The 18,866-nt window shown below is 38.3% G+C and overlaps 1 protein-coding gene across 2 annotated transcripts in view; it reads right to left on the bottom strand.

Annotated features, from left to right (window-relative positions):
* Positions 1-18,866, bottom strand: part of CCNYL1 (cyclin Y like 1) — a 35,480-nt gene that overhangs the window by 14,492 nt on the left and 2,122 nt on the right. The window contains exons 2-6 of one of the 2 annotated variants that reach the window (XM_080600485.1): positions 7,148-7,222; positions 4,828-4,862; positions 3,408-3,508; positions 1,923-1,958; positions 1,146-1,212 (exon numbers count right to left, since the gene is read on the bottom strand). In XM_080600485.1, coding sequence (XP_080456611.1) covers positions 1,146-1,212; positions 1,923-1,958; positions 3,408-3,508; positions 4,828-4,862; positions 7,148-7,222 — 314 coding nt within the window. The remainder of the gene's footprint in view (positions 1-1,145; positions 1,213-1,922; positions 1,959-3,407; positions 3,509-4,827; positions 4,863-7,147; positions 7,223-18,866) is intronic. The other variant, XM_080600486.1, reaches the window with a different exon arrangement.

The raw sequence follows: 18,866 nt of genomic DNA on the forward strand, positions 1-18,866 counted from the left end.
AGCTATACGAGCGGATCAAAAGATGTCAGACTGCTAAAAAAAAAAGAAAAAAAATTGTCTGATGAAGTGGATGGAGTTCATCTTACATAAATAATTCTCAATACGAATCAACTGATTGAGGTACTTAAAACAGTTTTGGACCAGATATTTCTGTTGAAGTGCCACATTTCATACAAGAAATCTATATAGCTCTTCTCTGAAATTCATTATTTTGATTGAGTCAAGAGTTATGTTTATTAAAGTATACAATTCCCAGCACAATGGGTCCTGTTTATGGATGAACCTCTACCAAAACTTTAAACATTTATTTTTTTTTTTAAACAACTGATTGTTAACAAGCCAAATATGTGATCTAAATTAAGCTGCATTCACTCTGCTAAGTCACAGAGCGAACTGAATTTTTAAAGACACTACAGCTTTGCTAAATTTATTTCAGGTGAGAGAAAATAGAGTAAGCAGTTCTATAGGACAGTCAAAGCTAGTAGTGCTCAAACTGGACATGAAAAGCACACACACCAGTCTTAAGCTAGCCTGTACTATGAGGTTTTGCATCTTAAAGATTGTCTAAAGAGATATACCAGAACCGTTTATGTTGGAATCACATACTGAATGCTCCTAGATGTTAGTGCGAGCAGCATTAAACATACTGGCTTTAAATTTTTGCCTTTTAAGATGAGAATTACTGTCTCCTACTTTGTGTGATACTTCATGCATTAAATACTCCTGTTTACAACCTTAAAAGGTTAGGCACATACCTACTATGTCTTCCCAAATAAATTGTTAAGACTTAACTAAAGTAGTGTTAAAAGAGGAAAAAGAAAGGAGTCAGACAAGACAGCTCTGATATGAAATATATATGAATCAGCACGTGCTTGCTTTATGTAAACAGATTCAGATAATGCAGAGAAAACCAAACATCATTGTAATATTCAGAAAGACTAGTTTCTGTTCATGATCTCGCTGATATCAGAAATCCAGCAGATGCCATCTGCACTGTATTTTATGTATAAAGATATAGCTTAACATCAATTTGTTTCTGAACTGGTGCTAAGACATTTTTTTTTTATATAAGTTCTATAGATCAAGATTTTTCAAAAAAATGTATATTAATACACATTCAGAGGATCAAAAAAAGCTACACTTACTGTGAGAGGATGAGATTTTTCATCAAAAATATCCAATGATCTGTCTGAATCTCTACAAAGTAAAAATCTGTTTTAACAACGAGACTTAATTGGTAATGCTATGCTCCACTAAAAAGTATTATTCATTAAAGAATAAAGGAACATATTTTATAGTTCATCTTTTCCTAGAACAATGCATGAAGTTATATTGCATTTTTGCAAAGCATTTAATGGTAAGATCTTACAACTGAATATTTAACAAGCTAAACAGTGAATAGTTATCCATGTTCGCACCAGCAAGTCAAATTGAATTTCCAAATACAGAAGCCATAGTTCATATTATGCTTAGTACACTTCTCCTTTAAAATGTGAAACCACGTGATTGATTAGCATTATTTCAAAAAAGACAGCTGCAATTTTGAAGCATATGCTGTAATTAGCTATAATGGCAAGGGTTATTTGTACATGGGACAGTGTGTTCCTTCACATATCAAAACTAATCTGTACCTCTGTATTCAGAAAAAGCTAACCCAAGTCCCAAGGCTGATGCGTGGTGAGTTAAGTGTATTTTCCTCACTCCCCCTGTTTTGACTTTTTAATGCTTTGTTTGAAGCATGTGTCATTGGACAGGTGTATTATGGACCTTTCCATATCAGCTCAAAAAGGGGTCCAAAGAGGAAGCAGATACATCGTGAAGTTACCAGATTTTTTCAACTCTTATAACTAGCTGTTACTGAAATGACCAAGACCATATCCCCAGCTCAAAAAAAAAAAAAAGGAAGAAAAGAGCACACTCACCTGTTCTTTATGTGGTAGAATATTGCTAATGTTACACTAAAAAAAAGGAGAAAGAAAAATACAGTTTTAACAAAGCATACTGTAGCATATTCTGTGCAGATTATTCTGCTGCAAAAGTTGTTGTTCAGGGCAAAATGTTCAGAACCCGTTATCTATGAGCATCCTCCCACATCCCTGAATACCTGTTACCCCATTTCTGATCCTTACCTGCCTGAAGAGAAACTAGCCAAATCAGATTTGCTAGCCAAGCTACTTTTACATTTGGTGTAGAGATATTTGTGCCTTGAAGGAAATATTATGCTGGATTTTAAACACATACCTTCATTGCCTGATTAGGTGACATTTATTGAAAACGTCGACTATTCATAACTAAAATATGACATTTCTATTTGATGTTGCATATACTCTGCTTATGTTTCAACTTTGTATCTCTGGCTGTCTAATTTAGGATGTATTTTTTAAAAATAGCAAAATAAAGAATGCCAGTGTTGACACTCATCTACTCATCAGTGTTGACACTCATTTACTGCAACCAAATTTCAGATATTCACAGTGACAACAGGAATACTGCTGTCACAGGAAATTATCATGGACAAGCACTGATCTATTGCTAACTGTACACCACTTCAAAACTGCATGAGCACTATCTTTTACATTTGTTCTTCTTTACAAAAAGATAAATAAAACGCTAGATACCTTTGTTTGAAACCAAATTTGAAAGCAAAAAATCTTAGATATTTCCAAACTCTACTAAACTGTTAAGACAGTAAAGCTTTCTGGGCCTGAAGCTGTTGTACCTTCCTTTCCCTTCAAGCACTTCTCATCTGGAATAGTCTACGTGAAAATAACTGTCTCTGTGTTATCCAGAACAACAGCTAAAACAGCCGTTTCCGCTGGAGAACCCAGACAACTAAGTAATTGTCAAACTCACCCATCTAAAGTAAGGACTATACCAGGAAACAGTAGGCACTAGAACTAAAACCAAGGCCAGCAACATACTTTTATCCACAACTAGAGGGCAGACTAATACCACCGGGAAGTAGCAAACAGTTGTACAAACTTTTCCTGAAACTCCATACAAAACACATTTCAAGTTTTCCCAGATCTGCAGTTTATTGATTTGGCTTTCAATTTGAAGACTCTGAACTCACCCCAATGCACACTTTTAAAATCAAAATGCTTACACATTTCAACACTGGTTCAGTTTCTCAAGTGTATGACAACTACTCTGAAATACAATACATTAGCTCTGTAACAAAAGGAAAAAAATAAGGGGAAAGGAAAAAAAAAGAAAAAAGAAAGTCCACTTCAGCAGTCATATAATTAACTAAACCTCTACACCTCTTCCATGACCAACTTGAATAAGCAATGCCATGCTCCCGTCATTGAAGTATGTAACTACCTTTGGAACAGACACCACCACGAAAATCCCAAATAAACTTTGCAGTGTTACTAAGCCCGTTATTGATAACGAATGGCTCTTACCACTTTATTGTGCTTCTAAGGTTAGGTTGACTGACCGTGCTGTCATCTATAAATATTGTTGAGCATGAGCTGTATTTTTTTGTAAGCTGCCCTGGAGAAACCTTTGGAAGGAGGAAAAGAAAGCAACAAGAAATAAAATCAAAAAGATTGATTCTGTAAGCTTTGGTTTACCACAGTGAATACTGGCTTTATAGCTAAAGTAGCTACTGAGAGGAGGTCTTTGTAGATGATGATGCTTGTAGATGCTCCTGGTGTGTAAGCTACCTCATAGCCATCAAGTTGCTCAGAATAAGCCTTTGTGCAAAATTGGCTTATAAGCCATCCCTTGTAATATACATATTTTCAGATGAGCATTTTTCAGCAGAATTAGCTGCAGCTAAAGCAGCCAAGTCCTCTGATTTTCTCAGTTCTTTCACTTGATTCTTGCCAGATATGGTCTGAGTCTTTCCCTTATAACATTTTCTTAGATTTTTTTTTTTTTTTATATCCATCATCATTTTCTCCCTTCCTTTACACCATATCTTAGCTGTAGGTTTTATACTTTAGAAATTTTCCTATCTTATTGTAACACTAACTCTGGCTTCCCTGAGCATTTTTAGAGAATTCCTTGAACTCAGATATATCATCATAACCGAGAGAAGAGTTTTAATCTAGCAATTCAAGATGCATTCGTTTCTGCGACCATATTTTTAAAAGCCATGTCTAAAACTACCGCCAAAAACAATCTAATCACAGTTCACCTTGGTGCTGGCAGACTAAAGCTGGTATTATAAGGAGGGAGGGATGGACAACCCCGTAACTGTATTAAATACAACACATTTGAAATATTATCTTACTAGTAACTTATCAGTAGACACTTCTGCTAGGCATCATTTTTAAACTTTTATTATGTTCCATTACTAGTCAAATTATTTTTATCCACTTATTAATAAAAAAAGATGAAATGTTATAAGTCACATCAAAGAAAAATATCTAATATGTGCAGAAGCAGCTTAGAGCATATTTTCAAATTTTAAAACTTATTATTTGTTCATGCTGATGATACTGTTTGTTCATCATTTTTTTATGCTGAATGTTTGTTACAATAAGCCTTACAGTGATGTTCAAACAGTAAGTTGTTTAAGACTTGTCATCTCAGCTGAGAAATTAATCCAATTTTATTTCTGTTTTAAATACCAACATAGGCAGTTTGACTTGCATTTTATTATTTACTGTTTTGAAACGCTTAAGACTGATAAAAGAGAAAGCCATTATTATTCTTTTGTCATCAGCCACTGTATGCTCTGTAATACTACGCCTGCTTATTTTTGAAAGATGGGCAAAGATAATTCATTTTTATCTTGCTAAGAATGACTTAGAATGTATGCAGGGCCGTACACATAGAACTACCACAGTTGTTTCTCTTAAGAATTTTACTTACATGGTTGATGTGGTTACTCTTCCTCTTCTCTCTCACTAGAAAAATGGAGAAAGAATGTGAACTTTTCTAAAATAGAATCCTGATTTACATTCAATCAAGTCATTCTATTAACCTAGCCTTCTGAAATATATGAGCATTAGAAGTTTCTAATTTGACTGTTAGGTCTCTAGAGAAGTAAATTTTGAGCAAAAATGCAAAGTTTTTATCAACCTAGCAAACTACGTACTACTTCTAGCTTTCCACATGTATGTTGCGAAACAACTACTACCCATCACACTAACAGGAAAACGTCTCAGCATTGAATAGATGTTAGTCACTAAGAAAAGCTGGGTGATTTTAAGATAGTTTGAATATATAATGTCTAATATCAAACAGCAACCACTTAGCAAAGAGAAGTAAAACCACCACATATCCTATTTGCCAAAGACACATAAGAAGGAACTGAGGTGCCTTATATACATGTTCTCTCTCCTCCCATTAGACAGCAAAAGGTAAGTTATTTCACTACACAGAAGATGCTGGCGCAAACTACAAGTAGGTGTTTATCAGATAACTGCAACCATTTTATTTAATCACCTTAGACCGTGTCAGACTTAAATAAATAAATGAAAATGTCAAGGGTTAGCTCCCAGCTGTAACAACAGCAGTGAAACAAAACAGTGCTGTTAGATGACAGCGGAGAGTTGCACACATGTAGTTTTAAAAGTGAAACAACCTATACAAATGTGACCAGTCTGGACAGGTAACTGTACCTCCTGCTCCAACCTTTTGACCTTAAATCATTACCACTTGTAAGAAGGACACATTCTCTTACACATTTCAAAAAAATAACAAAATGAAGAGAACGTCCAAATTTAGTCTGTTTTTTAAAAATTAAAAAAACCTCATGATTATGATAACATCTCAGTGAGAGAGAACTTAAGGATATTAATTCTACTGATCCTATGGAAGTTTAACTAAAGAAGATCCAGTGAAATTAGAAAATAAATCCTTCTGCTTGATTTGTTGGTAAAAATAGCCTGTAAAAATCAATTCATTCAACTAATAGGAACTTCAGAGGGTAGTTTAATAGCTATTAGCTCACCTAGCAGATCATTTTTCTACATGTATACAAGCGTACACATTTCAGTACATTACAGTTGAAGAATGCTGAATCTGTTTAAAAGCAATACTACTCTCAACAAGGACATTCATGTAGTTTGAAAGTTAAAGACTACACAGTGAAACCACACTACAACGTTCAAGAGCTACATCAACTTGTAGCTGCAACTTAAACAGAGCTTGCCTATAAGGAGCCTGAAATTTGCAGGTCAGATCCTTTTGTCTGTTAGAAGGCTGATATTAGAGACCTCTGGAAAAGAGGCCTAAATTTCCTTGGTATCATCTTTTCTGGTGAATCATGGTACTGCTCGTTTCCACTGCTCAGAGATTATCTGAACATTGTGAAGTTGATATAACTGACAATTTTACTTCTTGCAATAACAGTATCAGCAGGACTGCAAGTGACAGACCTGTCAAAACAATACTACTTTTCTGTGGCAAAGCTATGCCAAGGTAGAAGACACACTGTAGCTTTCCATCAACCCAAGCATAACACTAGGTTAGGAAAATGCTTCAAACAAGAACCAGCTATAAAACAGTACAGACGCATTCTTAAACTAGTATCTTAAACTCCTCTTCAGTTGCAACTTCAAATTTTTTATACTGTAAAAAATATTTTTTTTACTTATGCAATATGAAAATGCCTCTACTTTTTAACATAGCTACAGTACAGTAGCTATAAATAGCTATAGTAATTGTTCAAAATTGGCTTTCTGATTTAAATAAAGGATCTGCGAAGAAACTGGAAATCCCAATACATCCATGTTATTAAAAACAGTAATCAAGAATAATTATGCTATGGAAACTATTCAAACAGTTTAAAACAACATATTCAAAAGTAACTGATGAAGACTGATGGTTTAGGTTTACTATTCCTTACAGATTTTTTTTTTTAATTTTTAAGAAGTCCTTGGGTCAAAAAAAAAAAAAACACCACAAAACTACTTCTTGAAGCTTGAGTTACATTAGTGAAATGATAAAGCCTTGCTCCCTCAGATTACTGGAATCCAGCTTCTGAAATCTCCTGCTATTTGAAATAACAAGTGTTTAAGTGTTAGGTAAATAGCCTATGAACACATTTCTGTGTAAAAATCTAAGTTACTAAGCCTATGCTTTGAAAGAATTAAATTAATTCAGGTATTCTTGAGGTGTACAACTAAAATAGGCATTTTTTTTTTCAGTTTTCCTCCCCACTTTAATTGGGAAGAACTTAGCTTACCATCTGTTTGAGACTTGCTAAGGAAAATTGTGCTTGCTCTGGGATGATCAGATGGATTAGATTCCAATGCTAAATCTGAAAGAGAAAGGACAAAAAAAGGAAGACCATCAATAGAAGATGACGATTACTGCAGATTCCCACCCAGACTTAAAATGTTCAAGCATGGTGATAGAATCAAGATTAGAAATGCATAGAACAGGTTCTCTAAAGCAAAATCTCTCTTTTGCCAAGACAGATAAAAATCTGTCATCTTCCTTTTTACTGGGAAAAAAATGCGGACTTATTTATACTGCCATGCAACTCTGAAGCAGCTTACGGTTCCCATCAAAACAAACTCTGGAAAGGTAGACCTCAGAAACCAATATATACCTTCAGAAGTCAGTATACAGCCCGGCATGTTAGGATAGCTTGATGTGGAGCCTGTGCTCAGTAGATAGCAGAAAACCAGAACTTTATAAAGATCTTAAGTTAAAAAAATAAATAAAATAAAATAAAATAAAGGACACTACAGACTTTACTTTCACTCTATACTTTATGTATCCAATATGTCAGTAAACAAGCTTTGTGGTCCTATACAAGAGCTTAAGTAGAGTGCTGCTAAATATCAAAACACGTGTCTAACACTATTCTTTTCTTTTGGACTTTCAAGTAAAACTCTGCGCAGCTAATATATAGTTAGAGAAAAACAAAATGGTTGCTTTAATCCTTTGCTACAGTGATGGCATCAGATGAGGATATATTACTCCCTTATATATTACTCCCTTAGATTAAGATGGAAGTGATCACTAAAAAAGTTTGGACTGATGAAACTGTAAACATTATAATGAATTTTTGATCTTTGACAGCAAAAGCAGCTGCTTGAGGAAGTCATAAACACACCGACTTCTGTGAGCATACCAATAGAACCATCTTGCTAATGCTATGATCCTGTACATCCCAGAAGGAGCAAACTCTCAGCAATTTACATTCTGGTCTCCATGTGCGCTATTTATGCCATGCTAACCATAAAAGCAAGCAAGCTCATAAACTTGCACATTAGTGTTTCAAGGCAGTATGCCAATACTTTAAGGGTGTCACGACTGCAAAGTCATCTACTAATCACCATCAACTTTTCATGAAAAAAAAAAAACTTAAGAGCTTTTTATGCACTGAGCCAACAGAGCTCTGATTAAATAGTAGTCAAAGTATGCACAAACTCTCTTGGTGCTGGAAGTCTCAGCTATGTGAATGTTTTGTGCTACTGCACCTAGCCCACAGCACAGCCACAGCCCTCGTGCGTCAGCAAGTGAACGTCACTGTCAAAGTGCGTGTATGCCCGAGACTTCTCGTTCCAGATCCCCATTGGTACGCAACATCAGTATCTAGGCCTGGATATTTTCCAAGTACTTGGCTTACATCACTGATCTTAGTCCAACAGTGTTGTTCTGACACTGGTCCAGGAAGCAGACCACTGTAATTTTGAATTTCTACTGTACAAATAGGGTCACCAATGTGTACTACGGAATAGGATGATTTTTCAGCCAGGAATTTCCCCCTCTCAAAAAAGGCCACAGTCAGCTATGAAAGCAGATCCTCTTGAGCAGGGTTGAAAAGCAAAACAGTATTTCTATTTCCACTTTACTGTGCTCATTCCCGGCATTCAATTAACAGATGCATGTATTTAATCATGTAGTTAAAATGTAAGAAGCCCTGGTCTAGAAATCCTAGAACAGAATTTACCTTACCATTTACACCTCAAGTACCGGTGGTACATACTTGATTCTCTGAAAAAAATCCAGCATACAATAGTATGCCACACCAGCACATTTTAACTACTACTTATAATATTGCAACAAATAGTTTAACTTATTTAAAACTTGTCCACAATGTTGTAACACTTTTAAAATCACTTAAAAGGCAATATGGACACAAACTCTAGTTTCTAATGCTAGCATTCTATTAAAAGGGGAAAAAAAAAAAAAGACTGACACGAACCAAGGAATTCACTAATAATAGCAAATTTTAAACAACTTTTGGGATTTGAGAAAGGAGTTATTCAGGAATGGAAGTATTTTACTAGACTACCAAATGACCAAAGTGTCATCAACAGATGGAACAGGACTGCAAAATGCATAATTAAAATACAGATGATTACATTATTTTTAAGTTTTGACACAAACAGAGAAAATCATTCAGAATTTATTTATTTACAATTTAGCAGCAACTTTTAGAGAACCAGAGTAAGTCAGGTTAGAACAGACCTCAGGAGGTCTCCAGCCCACCCTCTTGCTCACAGCAGTGTCAGCTCTGAGGCACAAGTAGGCTGCTCAGGGCTTTACCCAGCTGAGCCTCCAAGACCTCCAAGGGTTGGAAGGCTGCACAGTCTCTCAGGGCAACTTGTTCCAATGCCCAGCTGTCCTCGTGGGAAAAAGTGTTTCCTTGTGCCCAGTTGGAACCTCTCATTTCAACTTAGATCCCTTGCTGTCTCATATTCCGGCCACACACACCACTGGAAAGAGCCTGACTGCGTCACCCCAGTGACTTCCCTCTAGGTACTGACAAACTCCTATGAGGTGCGCCTGCAAGGTTTGGCCCTCTTTCCTTCAGGCTAAAGAAGCCCAGCTCCCTCAGCTTCTCTTCACCTGTCAAGTGCTCCAGGCCCCTGAGGGGGATTAATGCCTACAGGGCCATGGGACTCGCTACTGAATGGTGCAGAAGAGCATCTGGGGACTGTACACAAGACTTAAGTGATATTTAGGGGAAAAACTGAAGGCTGGGAATGGGAGAGAGCAGGGTAGACTGGGGAGGAACAAGCACAGGAAAACAGAGAGAAAAAGGGATGAAAGTGGCAGTGACTTGTAAACAGACTGCTGGTCAACATGCTTTCTCTGGCCAGGCATGGTGGCTGATCACTGCAGCCTGTCCTGTCTGCACGGGTCTGAGCACCAGCAACTGGAGCAGGTCTGCAGGCCTCGGGGTTCATGTGTCCAGGTGTCAGCAACTGGGGAGACCTGGGCTCCAGGTATTGGGCAGACTGCGTGTCTAGCACCGGGTGCTGGAGGGACCCATACTGTATATATGCATCTTTTCTGCTAATGGGCTTTCATCCTGATCAGCCACAGAGGTGAACAGGATGAGGCCTCTGATGCTGTTTATGTCTGTATGTTGTGTTTTCTGCCTGCACTGAGCTGTACGGCCAGCTGTGTATGCGCTGTGCACATGTGCCTTTTGGGAAGCCTTGTACGAACCTACAGCTGCAGCAGCTTCCCCGCTACCAGGCTACTGAACGTGGTAACTCCTAACACAACTGCATTTCTCCTTCCTCAATTCCATAAGGTTCCTGTTGTCCTCCAGCCTACTCAGGTCCCTCTGAATAAGCAGCCTCCAGCATATTGACTGTTGCTCGGTAGGGTGTCACCTGCAATTTGGGTGTACTCCATTGTCTCCTCCAGGTCATTGATAAACATTACAGAGGCCAGTGTTTTTTTTTCCAGGGAAGAGACAGTAAGAGTTAAATAGCACCCATCCTGTTTTACCCCACAGAAAAATACAGTTAAAACGCTGATTTCCCTGAGGTCTGGATTCACTTTGAAATGACATTTCTTGATAAAGCTTTCTTCTTGTGCTTTGCCAGTCCTTACATCCATCCTTCTTAGATTTTAGAAGTCAGCTCTAAGGCAAAAAACACTACAAGAAAAACACCTGCAAACATAACCAATTTTCACCCTGCACAAGAAGGGTCTATGACAGGCGGCACTGTAGGATGTATCAAGGGACAGCATATTGACACAGTCACACAAGGAAAGTGTGCCTTCCTGAACCTAAGCAGACACACATGTGAACAGAGGAACAGCAGTGAAAGGAAAGTAGACTTCACTGGCTCCAATTCCACAGTGGTTCTGCTGGGCACAGGATGCTTTCTGCTGGACAACGTTAGGTGTATCAGCACCCACAGCACACCAAACCCACAACATCATACAACCAGATAGTTCATTAGTACCATAACTCCAGAACACGCTGTGCAGTTCCTGGTACGAAACACTATAATGTGATCTGGACCAACTGTAACCAGGCTTCTTAAACCAAAATAATGTGGCATTAACAGAAACAGCACAGCTGATCTGTCCTGCATGAGACTGTGAAGAAAGAGAGATGCATTTTGTAGACTGCCTGCCCGTAGCTTCCCCATTCTATGCAGCCAGAGAATTTTAACCCTCCTTGCTTTACTGTTCTCCCTGGACAATGCTTTTCTCCGAGCAATGGAAAAATTGTCAAATGGTTTGCTCATGAAACACCAAAAAGGAACGGCAATACGATTGATAAAGGAAACATAAGGCAAGAGGCAAACAAGGATGTGAGAAGAGGCAAAATGCAACGGGAAACACAGCAAAAAAAAGCCAGACAAAGAGATTAATCCACCTGCAACCAACTTGACTCACATCCAACCATAACTCCTAATACTTCACCTTGGTAGCACTTAAAAATCCCAAACCAAGATATCTAGCTTGAAAACAAGGATAAGTCTTGTTTAGGAGCTGCATAGAAGACATATGACAGAACACTCAGGCTTCACAGGTAGCTAACTGAAAATAGAAGGGGAAGAGTGGCATGCCATGGGATGAACAGAAATAAGTGGAAATTAAAGCATGCAGAAACAGGAATGACAAAAGTGACAGAAGCACCAGGATGATGCTAAAAGGCAAGAAAAAACTCCAAAACACTGTTTTAATGGCTACCAACTCAGCAGAAGTCAAACATTTTCCATCAGAACCTCACACTTTGTGACACTGAGGTGAGAAGGGAAGATTCCCACCAGACATGCAGTCTGTGGGAGTGGCACAGAAACGTTGCCGTCCACCTCTCCAAGAACTGCATATCAGAAGTAGCCTTTCCCCCAGCTTCAGGGTACTACCAGCCCTGTCAGATCAACCCCTCTCGCTCCAGTTAGAGCCCAGAGAAGCCAGAACTCTCTTCCCTCTCTCACCATCCTCGTTTTAAAGAATCACTGCAGTTTGCTTGCCCTCCAGACAATCTCAGCTACCCCTGCTGCTGCACACAGATAAGGACATACAGCCCCCCCAGGGCAGATCACATTGCTTGTGAGAGCAAACCTCCGTTTTTAGCTCAAGTTCTTATGTCCTTTCCTTGACACGAAATCTGCATGAAGAGTACTTTTACTCATCTATGCCACATAAGAATGCATGTGGGTTTTAGGAATTTATAAAGCTAACTACTTGTCTACTGTCTTACACACTTCCACAGGTGATTTCTAACTATGAAGAGCACATTTTACATACCGCATCATGTTACTTACATTATCTCCTGAATAAAGCTGACAATCAAAGATGTGACTAAGTAGCAGCCCTTCAAAGATTTCACTACTTTTGGACACTAAAATATTGTATTTCCTGTGACAGTTTTATCCCCATCCTCTGCTTTACTAGACAGCAATAACATTTTGATAGAGCACATATTTAAAGCATTAAATCATAAAACCATCTCTGCTGTAAATTGAGTTTCTTCCCTTGCTCAGTGGGTTGCTAGTTTTGATTAATGGTTGAGCTTCCCTTATTTCATCACCTAACAGTGCATAAAATATGGGAGTTACTTAACTCACAATAAAGATTTAAGAATTAAACCAAATCAGACCAACAAATTTGCCCATCCATTTCACATAGCCTGTTATTCCTAACAATAACTTCACATAAAGTAATTTGTCCTTTAAAATTATGTTACTCTGTTCCCAACAATTTACCTACCAAATTATAATTCTGGTTTCTAAATCCAACCTGCTTTGTTTACTCTGCACCAACCACACAGAACATGCCATAGAAGCAAGCACACAAAGGTTGCTTCCATTTGCCTTCTCCTGTTATGTCCTCAGTGACACACAGCTTAATCTATCTTTTCAGCTTTCCACAGGTGGCTTCTTTCCCAGATTTGGGTAGAATTAAAGCATTTTCATCTCTTGTTTATTCATATTCAAGAAAATCTCTCTTCCATAACAGGAGGGACTCAAAATATACAAAGCTTGCTGTTCTAGTAACTAAACAAGCAAATTTGAATACATAAAGGACTAGATTTGTGGTGTAACAGTGCTTTTAAACACAACCAGCTCTAAGACAGGAAATCTATTTTGAGGGAAAATCTCGGTGAGGACATAATCTTAACTAATACTTTCCTATACACAGGTCCTTTAAAAACACTCCTATCTCCCCACTGCCCAGAGGAAATCAACTATTTATTTAAGAAAAGCAACCAAAAACAACCTACACAGTTGGTGTTTGTTCACAGAGTGACAGAGTGGTTGAGGCTGGCAGGGACCTCTTGAGGTCGGCTAGTCCAGCTCTCCTCCCCTACAGCTACAGCAGGCTGCCCAGGCCCAAGCCCATCAGGTTTTGAAAAGCTCCACAGATGCAGACTTCGCAGCTCCTCTGGGCAACAGGTTCCAGAGGCTGACCACCCCTGTTGTTAGTTGGTTATTTCTAAGGTTCATGACTTTTGCATTTCTTAAACTGCAGGAGGATCCACACTGCTTTGGCCAGCCCCTGCAGCAAGATCCTATTGCACACCGGTCACAGGCCCTGTCAGGGAAACATGGTAAGAGATCTATTCCACTGCACACAGTACCTACTGCTTCTGGACTCAAAGAAATTAGGTTTCCATGCTGTGTACCTGCAAGTGTTACAATCACGTGCACACATTTTAACTAGGCAGAGCAGAAGGATGCCAGGAGCACCCAAAATTCCATGGTGAAGGCAGGACCGGTGAGAAGGAAGGAAACTACCTGTCTGTAGGAGTGTATATTGGAAGTAGAAGGAAAACAGTAGTTCACAAGTAAAATCTTAAAAGTAGCTAACATTTTGTTAGAAAGGTGTTTCTGGACTGCATCCAATGTAGAACCATTAACAAAGCCAAGGAGAAAGAACTACTTCCACGCTGCCCGCTTTTTACTGCCCATATAGACTTTTACATGGATCACAATTCACTACCATGATAAGATAGGGAAAAAAAATTAGAGCTGTGGAGCTCTGCTCTAAGTCAAAAATTTTCTACACATTACAACAATAAAATTTTCTACACATTGAAGCAAGATCAACCAAACTTTCACTCATAAATCCATGCCAGTAAGTTTAAGGAAAGCTTTCCCTGCACCAACATTTTGCATGCACGCTGCCTTCCTTCTCACAAGACGTGGCTCAGAAAGGAAATCAGACGAGTATCAGAAATCCCTGTATCACCTAGTGTCTACAGGCAACACAACTACGACGCACTGTACTGTGTGTTAGGTGTCTCATGCCAGTCCATCAGGTGGCACGTAACGTTTTTTTTCCTCTTCCAATTGCTGACATGGATGCATTAATTCAAGCTTCACATGAAGTCTGGGCTTTTATTAAAGTTAACAGGGTTTCATCACATCTTTTTTGCCATTTTAGGCACAAGCTCAAACACAGTCACTCTTTACAGTGGCTTTGTCGATTCTCAGCTTACCTGCATTTTGTTCAATAAAAGAACAATAACTATCTGTATACAAAACATGTCCAATGGTTTTAGAGAAAAGCTTTTTTTGGCTTTGAAAGAAACTGGCATTCAGCAGTTTATTATCCAAGTCTGACATGATTGATGACAAGCCAGTGTTACTTTTCACACTGTAAAACAACAACAACAAAAAAAATCAAAACCCAACTACATTTGATTACTGTAATGACTGAAGATCCTTTCAGAATTCCACAGGCAAAGCTGTGCTATACACGCACAGTTCATCAAGCACCGCAGAATGCTATCAGGTTGATAGCGGGATTTTTGTATCAGCTGTGGAAGTAACCCTGACACCTGCATCACCTACAAGTGGGATTTTCAGTTTTATTCATCTGGCTTCACTACCCATTTGAAAAAACAGCAGAGCTATTTAAGCACAGTTGTATCTTCTTTCATCCCTTCAAGTGGAAACAATTCAAAGTTCTCTTCTGAAAACATGATTTTCGTAGCAAGTGAAGTAAGAGTGCACATTTGAACTCTAACTGTAACAAAGACAAAACAGTAAGATTTAGAAGTCTCAAGATTAGTTTGTTTCAAGGATCTGCAGATCCAAGGTCTTGGTTCTTAATGTTTGGTAGTGCTTTCCTCCTACCACTCTCAGTAATTTCCTCCTTCTTCCTACATGTGGAAGAAGATTGTTGGAAGCCTTGATTTAATGTGTGATATGAATTTGGGAGGAGTCATTTTTTGCTTTTTGTTGGCTCATGCAAGAGTTAGTTCCCCTGTTAGTCACCGTCTCAGTACAAGCTCAGCACACTGAGCACACTGGAGAGAACAGATACTTCTAGCTACAAAACTTCTGGTGCTCTACAGCATCTATCCCGACAGGTAGGAGGAAAAACAGCAAGTCTCATAAAGAAAGCCAGAAGAGGAGAGGATCCTAGAGATAAGTTACATGGAAAACATAGTAATTTGAAAAAAAAAAAGTTGACGTGAAAATGAATTCAGTTTCCTTAACTCCGTAAGTTTCACTGAAACCCCCACATATTCCCCATTTTATGGGAATCTGAGTTACAATAGCTGCTATACTTTAAGTCTGAAGAAAGACACCAAAACAAACCTGCTTCCCTCCACATATGCTTCCTGTATATGCATTCCGTATCAGTGATTCTTAAAAACCTAAACTTGCTAGTTACAGAGATCTACGAGATTTGGTGGAGACAGAGGAGACAGACAGTGGATTCCTTAGCCATCAGCAATATCCACCCATAACAACAGAAATACAGACATGATAGTATGGCAATGTTTTCTTCTATTCCCAAATGTATAGGGCAATTTCAGCACTGCTTCTGAAGGACTTGCCAATCCCATCACTCCCACTATGTGCACTTTTCAGGTCATTTCATAAGGCATTAGGTATCTTAAGCCAACAAGTTGGAAGGTGTTTCAGGCTCATAAGAGAGTCAATTCTTTCTCATTTGTCAAGACCCCACACTATTTGTAACTGCTGCAAATACCTAGTTAATTCCTAGTCAGCGGTAGGAAAGGGATATTGATATTTCTTGGGAAAGGAGAGAGAGTTACATAAAAGTCTCAGTTTATATGGGGAAGAGGGGAGCAGGAATAACAGGGACAAATATATCTACTGGCTTCCATCCCCAGTTTCATAGGAATCTAAGCACACAACTGAACAGGGCCACAAGAGACAACACAAGATGGTTAAGTCTCTGATGCCAGCAGTTTTCAGCACAGGAAGAAGCTGATTCCTTGCATCAAAGTGTTCATCTTTTTTTTTTTTTAAAAAAAGCAAAACTACCTTAGTAACAATTAAAGCAGGATTTTTTAAAAAAACAACATCCATATGCTTTAAGCAAGCTGACATTATACAAGAGATGAACAAACAAACAGAACTTACACCTTCTGCAAGGAGGTTTACAGACAACTTATTGGTGAAATCAGATCACAGATAATCAATATATTCGAATATCTCTTCATCTCCAGCACTGTTTAGTAAGTCTGGCATGTAGGCAACTTGAAGCTTGCCCCTTTCAGTGCAGCACAGCTTCTGGAGAGCCAGAGGTAGTTTAAAAAAAAAAAAAGGAAAAGCAAGTTCATGGGTGCTTGTAAGAGTTACGCTAGGCACTAGTCTGAGCCTGTTCAGGTAAATCTCACTTTATTCTCTATTAACTCTCCTCTCAAATGCCCCCTAATATTAGTTTTCCCATCTAGCCTCCAGGCAATTATCTTGTCCCACTCAGCACCTCTCCTGATCCCATTTGCTTTTCCCTCTCATTCCTGATCCTCTTTTCCCTTCATTCTCCAGCCCCCAGCTCTTCAGGGGAAGGTACCACATGATTGTGTCCCATCAGATCAGCAGGTCAGCAATCCTCCACTTGGTTCATGGAATCAGGCATGCCCCTGATCAAACTGCTGCACTCAGCAAACAGCAGCGCTGAAAGGAGATAGTATTTTCAAGTACAAATGAGAAAAGCCTGCCAAGTGAGGCCTTCTTCTAGTTTTATCAAAGAATTAAAGAATTTATGAAAAACTAGATCTATGTTTAAACACAGGAATCTGGCAAGAAAACGTCAACTGCATGAAGTTCTCCACAAAATAACCAGAAAAAAATCACAGGAAAAAATAATAAATCCCTAAAATAAAGGTTATCAGACACTCATTTGGAAAAAAACAGTAATCGGCACAACACAACCCAAACACAACGTTAAGATCAAAGAGCTGCTGATTGTAAAACTAAGCAGGAAAGCCTTCTTGGTCAACTCCAACTGCTTTGGACTGCTGCTTGCACACAGAAGGAATGAACACTTAATGCTCGGCTGAACAATCAACTAGCAGCTTTAGCTTTTGCTTTTAGCTTTTGATATCGAACATTAACAGAAGGCATGAACCTATTTAGAAGAAACTATCAGTTTTCCAAAATTGTGTTTGTTCCATTTACTTAATGCAGCTTGGCTTAGAGTATCAAACCATAAATGCAGGCTTATTTCTCATTCAGAAAAAAATCTGCACGAAATAGGTTATAGCTCAGGATCTTGATAACAATAAAATACAAAGTCATCCTTTAAATTCTCTTAGCAGCGGAACCAACAGTCTATTCCCATTTGAATCAACTTTTGTTGAAGCATTACATTTTCAGTTTCACAGTATGTTTTATCTCCCTCCCACTTACCCTTCCTTTTTTGTCTTATATAAATACCACCTCATAACCTTTCTTGTTTAATTCTGCTTTGACATAGACAATCTAAGCAGTTCTGACTGGAAACCTTCTGGAGCTGGCTAACCACCATAAACCCTACTCCATCCCCTGAGGAGTACTTTGGATAAGCATTCTATTTCTAATTTTTGACAGCAGTTACTTCTATATTTTTAGCAATGAGATGTAACTTATGTATTTCAGATTTATATACTGTATTTACTTACTGTATTTCACACAGTATATTTGTCCTTTTCTTCCCCAAAATAAATGTCCATGAAGTAATGCTTATGAAATACAACGCGTGTTAAGCAGTAAGCTGGAGAAGCATCAGAATAATCCCCATTTAAGAGTGCAGACCTGTGAGGACCATGTTCCACTTGCTCCAAAAAAATGAGACAAAACAATACCAAAAAAATATCCAAAACTCAGCTGGTAAATTCTGCATTCCTGATAACCAACACATTCAATTCTAGCAAAACAAGTGGAAAAGGATTCAGAGATTTAAGAACAACAAACTTTAAAGACAGACATTTAAGGAATTAAGTCTCCATGACATTTGGATGCAAGTTTTCTGATATATTTAGCTGTGCTCTTAGAAACTCCTAGAACTGTGCATCACAAAACAGAAATAGTCAAGATTATATTGATTTCTTTTCCCCCGTAGCTTTTTATTTTTCTCCAAAGGATACAACAAAAGGCCAGTTAGTTGGTTCTGAGGCTTCTTTTACTACAAAACTGGCTTATCTTAGCTAACCATCATATTATACACTAAAAAAAAATTATAGAAGTAATATTATCCCTCAAATTAAACTGCTGGACTACCTACCGCTACAGCAACAAACTGATGTTCTGTAGTAGCCAGCAGCACAGAAACGTGTAGGCTGCCTGCATGGTTTGGTATGCTGACAGCTTTTATATCCTAGAGTTAAGAGGGATAAGCATAGGTACCTGGTATGTGTAAGTGCTGCGTTTACAGATTTAACATTTTCATAGAAGGTCTTAAACAGACAGCAGTATCGCTGACAAATTCATTACAATGTCTGTTTT

The sequence above is a fragment of the Anser brachyrhynchus genome (assembly GCF_964034855.1).
Source record: "Anser brachyrhynchus genome assembly, chromosome: 7".
NCBI classification, from domain to species: Eukaryota; Metazoa; Chordata; class Aves; order Anseriformes; family Anatidae; genus Anser; species Anser brachyrhynchus.